This window comes from Macrotis lagotis, chromosome 2, assembly GCF_037893015.1.
Source record: "Macrotis lagotis isolate mMagLag1 chromosome 2, bilby.v1.9.chrom.fasta, whole genome shotgun sequence".
NCBI classification, from domain to species: Eukaryota; Metazoa; Chordata; class Mammalia; order Peramelemorphia; family Peramelidae; genus Macrotis; species Macrotis lagotis.
The window spans coordinates 330,898,897-330,911,988 of record NC_133659.1 but is presented as its reverse complement, the minus strand read 5'-3'; the positions used below and the strand labels follow the sequence as shown (position 1 = coordinate 330,911,988).

The window sequence follows — 13,092 nt, the reverse complement described above, 5'->3', positions numbered from 1 at the left end:
GAGGACTGTGGTAGGGGCTGGCTATGCCCACCTCCCCTTCCCACTAAAGCCTCTTAGGGCCCGTGTAGAGGGGCCTGGTCTCCACCCCCCCCATTCCTGGCCCCAGCCCCAGAGTCGGGATGGGGAGGGGCGGTTTAAAGCTGGATCAGGCAGCTAATCCCTCCGGTCCAGCGGGTTGTGGGGAGCCTGGAGGGTCCGACCCCAGGCGCATCGGAAGCTCCGTTGTGGGAGTATCCCGAGGGGCTCAGGTCAGTAACCCCTGAACCTGTCGGGGACCCTCTGGACATTCTGGAGTGGGGGGGAGGCTTGGGAATGCCTGGGTAAACTGAGTCCCATCACCAGGGCAGGCGGCGAGCCAGAGGAAGGACGGAGGCTGACCTGGGGCTGGGAGACCAGCTTTGAACACCTCCCACCCTGGCTAATGGCGTGACCCTGGGCAAGTCCCTACCACCCCGAGACCCAAGGGCAGAGATTTTTAAAAAGTGATTTTAATTTTAATTCTGAACTTGACAAGTATCAACTCAAACAGTCCTGGCGAGCTATCTAAGAAAAGGGGGGTGTTCCTGGAGCCGCTGGGCTCTCCGGCCGCTCTGCCTCTGCCGCCGGGTTGGCCTGTAGTGTAACCAGAAAGGCTCTAACGCTTCTAGAACATATATGCAGCCTGTGTGTGTTCATGTATTTATAAATATGTGCAAATATAAAGTGAGCTTCAAAGATGGCAGCCCCAGGCCCCCGGCCCCGAGGGTCGGCAGCTCGGTGCCCGTCCTGCCTGGCGGCTCCTCTTTCTGGCCTCTTCTCCCCATTGCACCAAAGGCACCCGGCCTCCCGCACCCTCTCTTCTTTCCTTGAGCCTCAATTCCCACGTCTGTAAAATGGAAATATCTTGCATTTTGTTCCAAATGTAGAGAGGGCAGCTCTGAAGTCCGGGACAAACTCAGCCGATGGGATGGGGAAGGTGGAGGGGCCGGGGGTGGGGGTCGGGAGTCCAAAGGGGGCAAGGGCTCGGGCACCAACTGGAGAGGATGGCAAGTGACTCGGAGGTCCAAAGGAGGCAGAAATCAGAATGCCCCGAGGGAGGAGAGGGCATTGCTGAGGGCCATGGCGGAGGACGGGCGTCCAGGTGTGGAAGGAGCAGCTGGCTTTGGAGAAGGGGCCTTTGAAGAGGCGGGGTCTTCAGGAGAAGCCCAGGGAGGAAGGAAAGCAAGATGGGGGCTGTATGATGAGGGGCGGGGGCCCAAGGGACCATAGCAAGGCAAAGACCGAGTGTGTAGACGGGGCTCCCCAGCCCGAGTCCTACCTTGGGAGCAGTTGTGGGTGGCGAGGGGTGACCCTGCTTCCCTAGCCCCGCTCCCTTGTCCTTCCCCCCCCAGTCCCCCCGCCCTCCCTCATCTTGGGGAGGACCCCAGTCCCTGCCAGTGACCCCCCTTTTCAGCCAGACCCGGAGGCCCCCGAGGGGCCATCTCTGGACCCCTTGACCCCCAGCCCGGAGAGCAGCACCCGGAGACAAGGCTCCCCTTAGGGTTCACATTTGGAAGGAGGGGGTTTAGAAACTTGAAAACATTCTAGAACCAGGAGCCAGACTTGGGAGCGACTTGGACTGTGTGAGCGGACGGACTGTAGTAGAGCTAGAGAGAATCCCACCCCAGAGACCCCCGAGGCCAAGCCCCTCGGGTTACACATGGGGAAACTGAGGCCAGAGAGCAGCAGGCTCCAGGCAGAGTCATGAGCAGGGCTCGGCTCTCCAGGGTCTAACCGGAAACCCTTTCTAGAGGAGCCCGGGCGGAGAAGCCGAGCCCACCTATAAACCCCCTCCTTTGTGGAGGAGAATAAAGGTTAAGGGGGAATGACCTCGCCAAGGTCACGCCCCTGCGGTCTGTCAGCCCCAGCCCCAAGCCCCCTTCTGGGTCCTGACGATGACCTCAGAGCCAGCTTCTGATGAGGAAGGGACTAGAGCAGGGCTGGGGGGGGGGGTGTTCTCAGCTTATCTGTACCCCCAAAGTAATTGGGGGAGATGAGAGTGGGTGGAGATGGGATCTCAGCAGATCTCCCCCACTCATCCTGGGCTCCCCCAAACTGAAGGCTTCTCTTCTCTACGGCTCTCTCTCCCTACCTGTTCCTGGGTCTCCTGCCTCAGTTTCCCTGACTCCCCGGTATCCTCTCTACCCGCAGCCCCCGGCTGGCTGGCCGGCGATGGGGGCCGGTGGTCCCCCGGGGCCAGCCCCCGACGGTGGCTGGGGCTGGGTGGTCCTGCTCGGCTGCTTCGTGGTGACGGGCTTCTCCTACGCCTTCCCTAAGGCGGTCAGCGTGTACTTCAAGGCGCTCATGCGGGACTTCGGAGTGGGCTACAGTGACACCGCCTGGATCTCCTCCATCATGCTGGCCATGCTCTACGGCACAGGTCAGGGAGGGGGTTGGGGGCGGCCTGTCCATGCCTCCCTCCCTCCCACAGCCCTGTCTGTCCCAGGGCCCCCTGCCCCCACAGTGTCCTCCTGGGGACCCCAGAAACCTGAACCCAACTCTGGAAATGCTTCCTGCTGTGTCTGCCCTGTACCTGATCCTGGGGATCCCTTCCCCCCAACTTCCTCGGGGGAAGCTCCTCATGCTTTCTGTCCCAACCTGAGGATCTCTCTCCTTCCTTCCCTAAGCTCCCCTACCCATGTCTCCTTTTCCTCTGCTAGAACCCTAAACTCTGAACATGGGAAGACACCCTCTAGCCCCCCATGACCCTCCTAGGGACCCCCACTCCTCAGATGCAAAGTCAGGGAATCGTTGCTCACCCCTCAAGACTACCCTCCTAATCCTGATCCTCCCTTCCAGGTGTCTGTGTCACCTAAGCTGGCATCTCTTCACCCCTCTCCTAACCATCCCCATCTAGGGGTGCTCACAATCAGCCACGAGGGAGCCCCCCTCAGGCTCTCCAGGAAGGGGGTACAGGAGCTCACCCTTGGGCCACCTTCACCCAGACTTCCATTCCTTGTAATCATCTAGACTTGGATTTGGAGGCAGGAAGTCCCGAGTTCTGGTTCTGCTTCTGATGCTCCCGTGTGACGCTGTCCAAGTCACCTCACAGCCCTCCCCTGCCCTCCCTTCTCCCCCCAGGGCCCGTGTCCAGTATCCTGGTGAACCAGTTTGGCTGCCGCCCCGTGATGCTGGCAGGGGGCCTGCTGGCCTCCTCCGGGATGGTCCTGGCCTCCTTCACCACCCGCCTGGTGGAGCTGTATCTCACGGCCGGCGTGCTCACAGGTCAGCCCCTGCCCCGTCCTCCCTGGGGCCCCTGGCCAGAGAGCCCCTTCCCACCAGTCATTCCCATCCAAGGCGAAAGGCTCTCCCGGTGCGGCTGACTTGGGCGGCCTCCTCGCTGTGTGACCAGGGGCAAGAAGGAGGAGGACAAGGTGACCCAGTGCCAAACCAGTGCTAAGCTGGGGGTCAGGAGCCCTGGGGTCCACTCACTGGCCACTCTCATCTGAACTTCTGAGCTTTTCTTTCCTCATTTTTAAAATGGGCGGCTGGAGTTATATGATCTCCCATGAGAGCTGAGCACAGACCTGGTAAACTGAAGGGGCTTAATAAATGCACAGGTATCCTTGCATTCCATGGCATCCCCCCCCACCTCTCCCTTCTGCCCTCTGCACCGGTCACTTCACTCCCTTTCCCAAGCCTCTGGGTACAGACAAATGGAGGTGGCCTGTCCCCGACCTGGCTTCTCACACCTGCCCAATGGCCCAGGAGGTCAGCTCCCAAGGAGCCCTGGGTCTGGGGGGAGGGTCTCCTTGGCTTCCTGGAACCCCTCCCTTACTCCCTTGACTGACCATGATCCCCCCTCTGACCCCTCAGGCCTGGGCATGGCCCTGAACTTCCAACCTTCGCTCATCATGTTGGGCCTGTACTTTGACCGCCGGCGGCCCCTGGCCAATGGACTGGCAGCAGCTGGCAGCCCCGTCTTCCTGTCTGCCCTGTCTCCTCTGGGCCAGATCCTGCTGGAGCACTTTGGCTGGCGAGGGGGCTTCCTCCTCATGGGGGGGCTGCTTCTTAACTGTTGCACCTGTGGAGCAGTCATGAGGCCCTTGGCCGGCAGCCCCAGGGGCCGGGGAGGGGCTGGGCCTGAGGAAGAAGCTAGGGAGATGCTGCCTCTGGAGCAGGGGAAGAAGAAGCTGGCAGATGGTCCAGGGGGGCAGCGACGGCGGCAAAAAAAGCAGCTGCTGGACTTCTCTGTCTTCACTGACCAGGGCTTCGTGGTGTATGCCATTGCCAAGTTCATCCTGGTGTTGGGGCTATTTGTGCCAACCATCATGCTGGTCAACTACGCCAAGGATGCGGGCGTGCCCGACGCCGACGCCGCCTTCCTCCTGTCGGTGATCGGCTTTGTGGACATCGTGGCCCGGCCAGCCTGTGGGGCCCTGGCTGGACTGGCCAAGGTCCGACCCCATGTGACCTATCTCTTCAGTCTGGCCATGCTGGCCAACGGGCTAACCGATCTATGCAGTGCCCGGGCCCGCTCCTACGGTGCCCTGGTGGGCTTCTGTGTGGCTTTTGGCCTTTCTTATGGCATGGTGGGTGCCCTGCAGTTCGAGGTGCTCATGGCCACAGTTGGAGCCCAGCGCTTCCCCAGTGCCATCGGCCTGGTGCTGCTGGTGGAGGCCGTGGCGGTGCTCATTGGACCACCCTCAGCCGGTACGTGGTCCCCGCGGCCCCAGGACACGTTTGGGGGTAGGATCCTGGTTCCACATCTACCAGATGAGCCACGGCTTCCCCTCTGGAGCCTGTTGGGCTGGTTTTAAATGAAGGAATCAGATTGCCTTCACTGTCCCTGGGGCCCCATGACTCCCCAAGGCCTGGCCCCCTGTTCCTCAGGATGATTCTCAGTCCCTAGGGCTGGGGTCCTTGTCTCCCTTTGACCTCTTGCCCCCCGCCGGCTCCATCCTGGCCACTTGAGCCAACTCCCAAGGAGCAGATGTATTGTCTGGAGCCAGGTATGTCTTCATGGGGGGTGGGGGGACCTTCACGGGGGCAGGGGTCCTTCATCAGGTCTCAGCTTCCACATCCATAAGATGATGACTCAATGGCCTCGAGCTCTTCCAGACTGTAAATGAAGGGGCTGGGGGGTGGCCCCCTGTCTGCTTGGGTCACGTCATCAATGCCATCCCTCTTCCTGCAGGTCACCTGGTGGACACCCTCAAGAACTATGAACTCATCTTCTATCTGGCTGGCTCTGAGGTGCTGCTGGCGGCTCTCTTCCTCTCCGTGGCCACCTACTGCTGTCTGAGAAAGCCCCGAGGCCCAAGACGTGCCCCAGCCCCTCCCACTGAGGCTGGGGACCCCGGGGAGGTCGAGTACCCCAGTGACCCTGGCCCCCCCTCCACTGTGACAGCCCCCCAGGAGGCTGAGAACCACATGGTCTCCGAGGTGAAACAGACTGAAGAGGAAGAGGACGAGGAAGAGGAGGGGGAGACAGAGAGAAAACCTGTCCTGGGAGGCTCTGCAGAGACTCTGGGCAAAGGTGGATTCTAGCCTCAAAGATCCGGAGGATGGGCAGGGAGGGAGGCCACGATGATACGCCCTCCATGTCCCAAGGGGAGCCTCAGAGGCCTGACTTGTCCTGTGCCCATCCTGTGGGTGGCAGGCCAGCGTGGTGGCCAGGCTCTGCTCTTGATGCAGGAGCAGCACAACTCTCCTGAGCTCAGGGGTCTCCACGGGACCGTCATTGCTGCCACTGCTCGGAGGGTCGCCTGCCCCTGTAGGTCTGGGGGCCTCATGCTCCACGCTGTCCAGTCAGAGCCCCCCCCATATCAGTAGGATGCTGGCTAGCAGGGCAGACTTGTTCTGGATGCTCCAATCTGCTCTCCTCCTCATCACAGCTAGCTTATTGTCCATCTGCGGTGCCCATCCCAGGATCAGTACAACTTGGTGGACTAAGGCAATGAGCTGCCCGTTCAACTCCACACTACAATTTGGAATGTGGCTTTCCTCCACTGTCTCTTCCTCTAAGGATTCCTCTATGGACTGAGTGATAAAAGACGGGGGGGGGACAATCCATATTAATGACAACCATGGGACCGCAAAGACATGTTGACTGGTCATTCCACTCTTCTGTCCACCAAGAAATTATTTGAAGCCCTGGGATGGACTCTAAGGCTGGTCCTTGCACCTCTCGGGTCTAGATGAGGGGCAGCTTCACCTCAGTGTTCCTCCTAGTGGAATGAAAGGGCCAATGTGGGAGAAAGGAGAACCATTTTCTTTCCACCCCCCCACCCCAGTGGAAATAACATTGACAGGACACTAGCTCACCCTGTGACCTTGGACAAATAGACCTTGGGGTTGTCCACCCCAAGCCTCAGAGCTCAAGAATCCTCTAAAGGTGTCAAAACCCTTGACACGGCTGCCTGAACCAGATTGAAATGTAATTGGAAAATATTTAACAGTAAAATACAATAGAACATGGCTAACGTTGGTCTGTGGTCTTCCAAGTCAACAGGCTGCCAGTAGGCATTCTTATGGACCCACTTCTATGATGCCACTGGCCCAACACATGGCCAGCCGGCCTCAGAGACAAGGACAGAGGCCGGCCTTGCAGTTCCTCCACTCTTGGACAGCTCTTGGGGAAGTTTTTCTTGCATGAAGCCTAGGTCTGCCTCCCTAACTGCCCCACATTGCCCCTTGGGATCTAAACAGAAGAGTTCTCCTGCCATGAAGATGACTCTGCCATCCTTAATGCCTGGCCCTATCCTCAGTGGGTGGGGGTGGGGACCACTTACTGCAGTCTCACCTCCAGCTTGGCCAAACGGCCTCCTGGGTCCTTCATAAGGACATCTCTTGAGGTTCAGACAGGCTCATATCTGGGCAAACCTGAGGCTCATTGGTTCTCATTCCTGTCCTTACCAAACTGCGATGTCCGGAACTGAAGACAATTCTCAAGCTCCAATTGGACAAGCTCCCAGGAGTCCTTGGGACTCGAGTTTGGACCTTCATGCTCTTCCCCTGCAGTTTACTCAAAGTCCACTTATCTCCCCCCCACACACACCCCGGGGCAGCCTTGGTTCTGTCACCAGTGATGCCACTTCTAAAGAGGGCGACTCTACAGCCTTGGGCAAATCACTGACTTTCCTTGGCCAAGGGAGCAAATGGGTAAAATGGGTTATTGCATCCCCCAATGATAAATGGTCAAAGGTTAGGAACAGGCAGTGTTCAGAGGGGAGAAAACCAAACTATCAACATCTGTAAGGAAAATTGGCCAAGTGGGAAAACAGGAATATTCAATACACTGCTGGTGGAGAGCGGGCTGAGCCAGTTATTCTGCAAAGTAATTTGGCTCTGGGTGGCGCAGTGGGTAGAGCACCGGCCCTGGAGTCAGGGGGACCTGACTTCAAATCTGACCTCAGACACTTCCTGATGACCTAGCTGTGCGGCCTTGGACAAGCCACTTAACATCACTGCCTTAAATAAATTTTAAAAAGTCATCTGCAAGTGTGCCTCTGGTGCCATTAAAGTGTGCATACATCGAGGCCAAAGATGCCAAAGAGGGGAAAAGGACCATATTTTGACCTTCCTGCCACGGGACTGTTTTAACTGGCAAAGATAAAACTGAGGGATGCTCATCAAGCAGCGAATGGCTGGACAAATTACAGACGATATGCCAGGAAACGGACTAAGCATAAAGAGAAACCAAGGGGGACCTGAGGAAGCCGATGCAGAGAAGAGTGAGCTGGAAACCTGTCAAAGTCAACAAGAGCTAAAGACTCCGGACGCTGATCAATTAACCCAGTGCCCCCCATGTGATCAGTCACAATTCCACAAGGTTCATGATGCACCCGAACCCCTGACGACCTACAAAGAGAAGGGATGGACTAAGGAGCGTGGATCGGGACTTGGCGGGGAGGTGGGGGGATGTGGTTAAAATGGAAATTTATTTTGCTTTATATGTGTTTATAGAAAGTTTTGTTTTTCTTGCTTTCTCAAAGGGAGTGGAGAGCTGGATTCTTATTTGAAAAGAGAAATGTATATGTGTAACCAGGAAAAAACCCCATAAAAATTTAGCTTAAAAAGAGGCAATTAGCTGAAGTCTACGGTCCCAGCCCGTTCTAGATTTCTGCTCTTATAGTATCATTTGCGAATTATATATCCCCCACTCAGTACTAATAGGGTTGATTTTTGAACCCAAGTCTAGAATTCTATATAATAAATAAAATCAGATTTTAATAATGGCTATTAAATTTCACTTGATTAGACTTAGTTTATTTTTTTAGTCTTTTTTTAGTTTTTCAATGCTATCATTCAGAATTTTAGATACCTCTCCCAGTCTTGTCACCCATCAACAGGGGTTAAAACACCAATCACTTTATTATGAAAGACACTATATTCCCTGAGACCTTCCAGTGAAGATTCCCCCCATCCCCACCCCTACTCCCAATGATATTTGGCCATCAAGCAAAGTTTGGGGGAGGCAGCTAGGTGGAGCAGTGGATAGAGCACTGGCCCTGGAGTCAGGAGGACCTGAGTTCAAATCTGTACTCAGGCACTTCATAATGACCTAGCTGTGTGGCCTTGGGCAAGTCACTTAACCCATTGTCTTGCAAAACAAAACCTAAACAAAATGAATAAAATAAAACCACAGTTTAGGTCCAATAATTCTATCCATTCTGAATTCCCTATTGAGTGATCTCTTGGTTGCCATCTTTCCATCGTGATTGCCTAGACAGCATGCCTTCACCCAAATCTGCTAACAAAGTTCTCCCCACATGCTTCTCTCATTGGAAGCCTCATCTCCAGGCTCTTTCCACCATCCCAAACCCTTAACTACTTGGAGCTGCTGTTGGGGGGGTGGTGGTCAGGGGGAGGTTTGAGCTGGAGTGCTTAGCTGGCTCGAGGTCTCTGCTCCCCTCCTCCTCTCCTTCCACAGCTGCCAGGAGCCCCAAGTCTGGGTTCTAGTTCTAGATTTCTGTCCTGCAGCAGCCTGGAAGAGTCACGAGAGCCTGGGAGCTGGGTGGGCTGAGGCAAGTCCCCACCACCCCAGGCCTGGTTCCTTCTCTATCAAGTGACAGAATGGACCTGATGCCTAAACCCAACTGTAAGACCACAGACCTAGAGTTGGGGCCTCAGGGGTTATCTGGTCTAAACCCTCTCATTTCACAGATAAAGAACCTAAGGTCCAGAGAGGCCAAGTAACTTGCCCAAGGCCACAGAGAGAAGAAGTGGCAAATTGGACTCAAGTCCTAGGACTCCAAAATCCGTGGGAAAAGTCAGTGCTTTTCTCAGGTTCTTCTCAATAAACTCTTCTGAGCCATTGTGGGAATGGTGGGTTGTGGGTTACGAATGAGAAGATGGGGAGACTTTCATTGTTAGGTTTCCCTTGAAGAGGGACGTCTGGTAAATTGTGGGATGCAAATGAAATGGAACATGACCACGCCATTAGAAAGGGCAAATCTGAATTTAAAGAAGCATGGAAAAAGTTGTACTAACTGCTGCTGAGGGAAGAGAGTAGAACCAAGAGAAGATTATCCACAGCTACAATGGATGTGAAAAGAAACAGAAACCAAACAGATAAAAGCAAAAGCTGAGGGGGATGAATTGATCAGCCCAGTCAAGGGAGACTCAATCCAGGAAGGTCCTAGGACTTGAGGACATTCAGAGCTTTAGGCAGGGGGTTGATTAATTGGGACCCCATTAGGACTATAATTGGAATTTAGTGAATTGGACTCATGTGACGTTCTAATTAGGTAAAACTACTATTTTAGATCATGGGACTTTTAATCAATTTTCTCTTCTATCAGATACCAGAGGTCAGCAAAAAGGAAGTGTTACTGGGTCAATGTGTTGTTCTTGGACTCAAGCCAATGGGCTGGAGATGTCAGGTGACAGGATGTACAGGTGAAGGAGCAGCTTTTCAGTATGGCCCGAAGCTGGACATTTTTGACTTGATTTCCCCAAAAGTGACATTTGGATAATGTCTCACCTGGTAGAATAAATCTGGCCTAAGATGTCTGACTACCTACATAATCTCTGCCTGGACACTGACATTCAATAATTATGTCTATAAAGCAATTTTCCTTTGATGTCCTGGATCTTTATAGTAACTAAGCAAACCAGAAAAAGTTTTAGGTGAATTGGATTTAATAGTCAGATAGGTTAGGGGTGCAACTCTGAGACCTGCTAACAGCTGCATTAAGACAGGAATTAAGATTACTTAATTTTTATGTTAGAGGGGATTTTTAAGGTCAGAAGAAAGGAAAATTCCTAGGATAATTAGTTTCAAGGTCTATTTTAAGGAAAGAAATGTGACTTAAGTACATCAGGAAAAGGAAAATCTATGGTATATTTGGGAATATTTGGGGAAAAATTCATTTTGGTTCGGGATGTTTGAGTCATAAAGCAGAAGGTTAAGAAATGTATATGCTACAAGCTTAAGTTAATGTAATTCTCAGTGGAGTTTGCTCATGTTGTGAAACATTAGAAAGACTATTGTGTTAAACATGAAGTATGTGTGTCAATATGACAGTAAGGCATCATGTAAATTGTCATAAGCTCCAGAATCTCATTGTCTTCTTATGAAAACATGTGTTTTGATCTGAGTAAAACATTCAGCAGTTTCTTTACCAGAAGACAGTCTCAACAAATCACCTCAGTTGGAGAAGACTTTGGAATAGACTCAGAAGATACAGAAGGACATTGGACGCCTCCAAGGGAGAAGAGATGAGAGACACTGGACCAGTTCATCTCCACCATCTCTCACCTATGTGTACATTGTGTAGTCAGGGGATCTGTCCCTTCCATACCTGTAACTTCCCTTTGATTCTGTAAGTGTGATACCCCTACTTATGCCTCTGTCCTTATGGAGAGGAGAGGCAGGGTGAAGATGTTCTCCACTGAGAGAAATGAAGGTCAAGATTATTGAGTGGCATGATTACATGCTACATGAATCTGTATATCCCAACTAGGGAGAGTCCTATCTCTGATTTAGACAACGGGGTATTAGTAATGGTGGGAGGAGAATCTAAATGACATTAGTCATTGCCCAGTCTCATGGTGGGGCTAACTGTTGGTATTAGAGGTGCTCCACAGAAGTTTGAGAAGTTTGGGTGCCAGTCCCCCTGGGTATGGTCTAGATTCTCAGTTCCTGGTCAGCGGTGCACTGTGGCACAGGATTCTTTTTTTTTTTTTTTAAGTTTTTGCTAGGCAATGGGGTTAAGTGGCTTGCCCAAGGCCACACAGCTAGGTCATTATTAAGTGTCTGAGGCCAGATTTGAACTCAGGCACTCCTGACTCCAGTGCCAGTGCTCTAACCACTGTGCCACCTAGCTGCCCAACAGGATTCTTAACTAGAGGAGTGAAACACCAGTGGCATATGATCGAGTCAGTCAGGGTGATGTTGTTTATGCCAGTGTGGCCAGGATATTGTCCTGGGGAGCAGCAAATGGCTGTGTCCAGAAGCACAGTACATATATTCTGGACTGTACAACTTAGAGAGAGGTGAACTGAGACCCATGTGAGATGTAATACTGATACCTGGATCCCTTGTCAGGATCCATTATGGTAAAGAAAATTGTGATTACCATTGCATTTACCCATCTTCCAAGGGTTGGTCAGGGAGCTGTTATCCAGACTTAAGGGTCTGCTACCTGGGCAGAGAATGGGAGTCAGGGCTATGGAGCCCCAATTTATATGCTGATTAGATTCTAAGCTGTAGTGAAAACAACTGCCAGTTACACAGCTAGGACCCTGGACTTGCTGGCTGGCTAAGCCATGAAAACAGAAGAGTTATTCAACATAGAGTTGCATTAGACAGTCTGTTGGCTGGAGAAGAAGGAGTCTGAGGTAAATTGAATCTATGAAGTTACTGCCTAAAGAGAGATGACAATAAGCAAATAGAAAAAAACATCCGAAAGTGGGCTTGTGCTCCTGCACAAACCTGGAAAATAGGATGGGTCCCTATCTCTGATAACGAGGAAGTAAAAATCTTGATTGGAGAAAAAGTCAGTAGTCATGTCATAACAAGGATTGCGATTCAAGAAAGAAATCACTAATAAGATGTGGAACCCCAAATTCTTATTATAAAAGGGGAAATTGTGAGGAAAATGTGGGTGTTTGGGTTCCAGGAGAATGTGAAGGGAGGATTAATAGTTTACATTACAAAGACTGGGGTCTGCCTGTATTGTTGCCTATGGATAGGTAAGTGGGTCAAGACAAAAGACTTAGCCTCACCTGATCAAAGACAGAGGCCAGGTCTGCTCCACCTAAAGTCTTTGCACAGGCTCAAGGAGGCAGCTGCTCTTGCTCATTAGTATAATGAACAGGGCTGGGGACAATGCAGCCATTAGATTGTGACCCCAGCCAATGATTGGCATGAAGGGGCAGGAACAAGGCCTTTCAAAGTGCATGTAAGACTTGCATTTCTGGGATTCCTCGCCTCTCTCCCCTTGAGGGAAAAAAAAAAATATTTTAATCACTCTAGACTACATATTCACAAGATGTTTATAACAATATGACCTGATATATTAAGGATTGTGTTATTACAAAATCAGAAGGGAAACAGATCATGTGCCTTTCTTAACTAGGAGGGAGATTGTATTTTTTTGTTTGTTTTTTTTGTGGGGTTTTTTGTGATGGAATTTTTGTGTGTGTGTGATGGAAGGGAGATTGTATTTTTAACCAATCAAAAGACAGAGGCAATTATGAAAGACAACTTCTGGAAAAACTAAACTAAGGTAACTAAGACAGGAAGAAAAACTGCAAAAAAGAGAAAAAAATCTTTACATCAAATTTTATCAATAAGCACTTTGTATCTAAAATCTGTTATGTGTATATAAAACCCAAAGCTATCCCCCAAAAGATGGGTCATCAGAGGGTGAGAATAAAATTCTCCAAAAAGTTGCCAACTCTCAACAACTGGATGAAAGAATGCTCCAAATCACTAAGAAGAGAAATGCAAATTAAAACCACACAGGTTTTAACCTCAGACCCAGAACACTGGTAGAACTGAGAGGAGATGGGGCTCATCAAAGCCCAGTGCTCTGGGAGCTGCCAATCAGAACCACTTTGGAAAATAATGTGGAATCAGGCAACAAAAGCAACGGCATGTCTACCCCCTCTGACCCAGAGACT

The 13,092-nt window shown here is 51.8% G+C and overlaps 1 protein-coding gene across 1 annotated transcript; it reads left to right on the top strand.

Annotated features, from left to right (window-relative positions):
- Positions 1-2,190: 2,190 nt before the first annotated feature.
- SLC16A8 (solute carrier family 16 member 8) lies at positions 2,191-5,508 on the top strand. The gene is made up of 4 exons (XM_074221078.1): positions 2,191-2,398; positions 3,100-3,243; positions 3,835-4,671; positions 5,156-5,508. The coding sequence occupies exons 1-4, from the start codon at positions 2,191-2,193 to the stop codon at positions 5,506-5,508; spliced, it is 1,542 nt and encodes a 513-aa protein (XP_074077179.1).
- Positions 5,509-13,092: the final 7,584 nt, after the last annotated feature.

Excerpts from the sequence above, each read along its gene's own strand:
- SLC16A8 (XM_074221078.1), top strand. The coding sequence starts at position 2,191 with ATGGGGGCCGGTGGTCCCCCGGGGCCAGCCCCCGACGGTGGCTGGGGC. Across the intron at positions 3,244-3,834 it reads CACGGCCGGCGTGCTCACAG|GCCTGGGCATGGCCCTGAAC; the intron begins GTCAGCCCCTGC and ends CTGACCCCTCAG. Across the intron at positions 4,672-5,155 it reads CATTGGACCACCCTCAGCCG|GTCACCTGGTGGACACCCTC; the intron begins GTACGTGGTCCC and ends CTCTTCCTGCAG.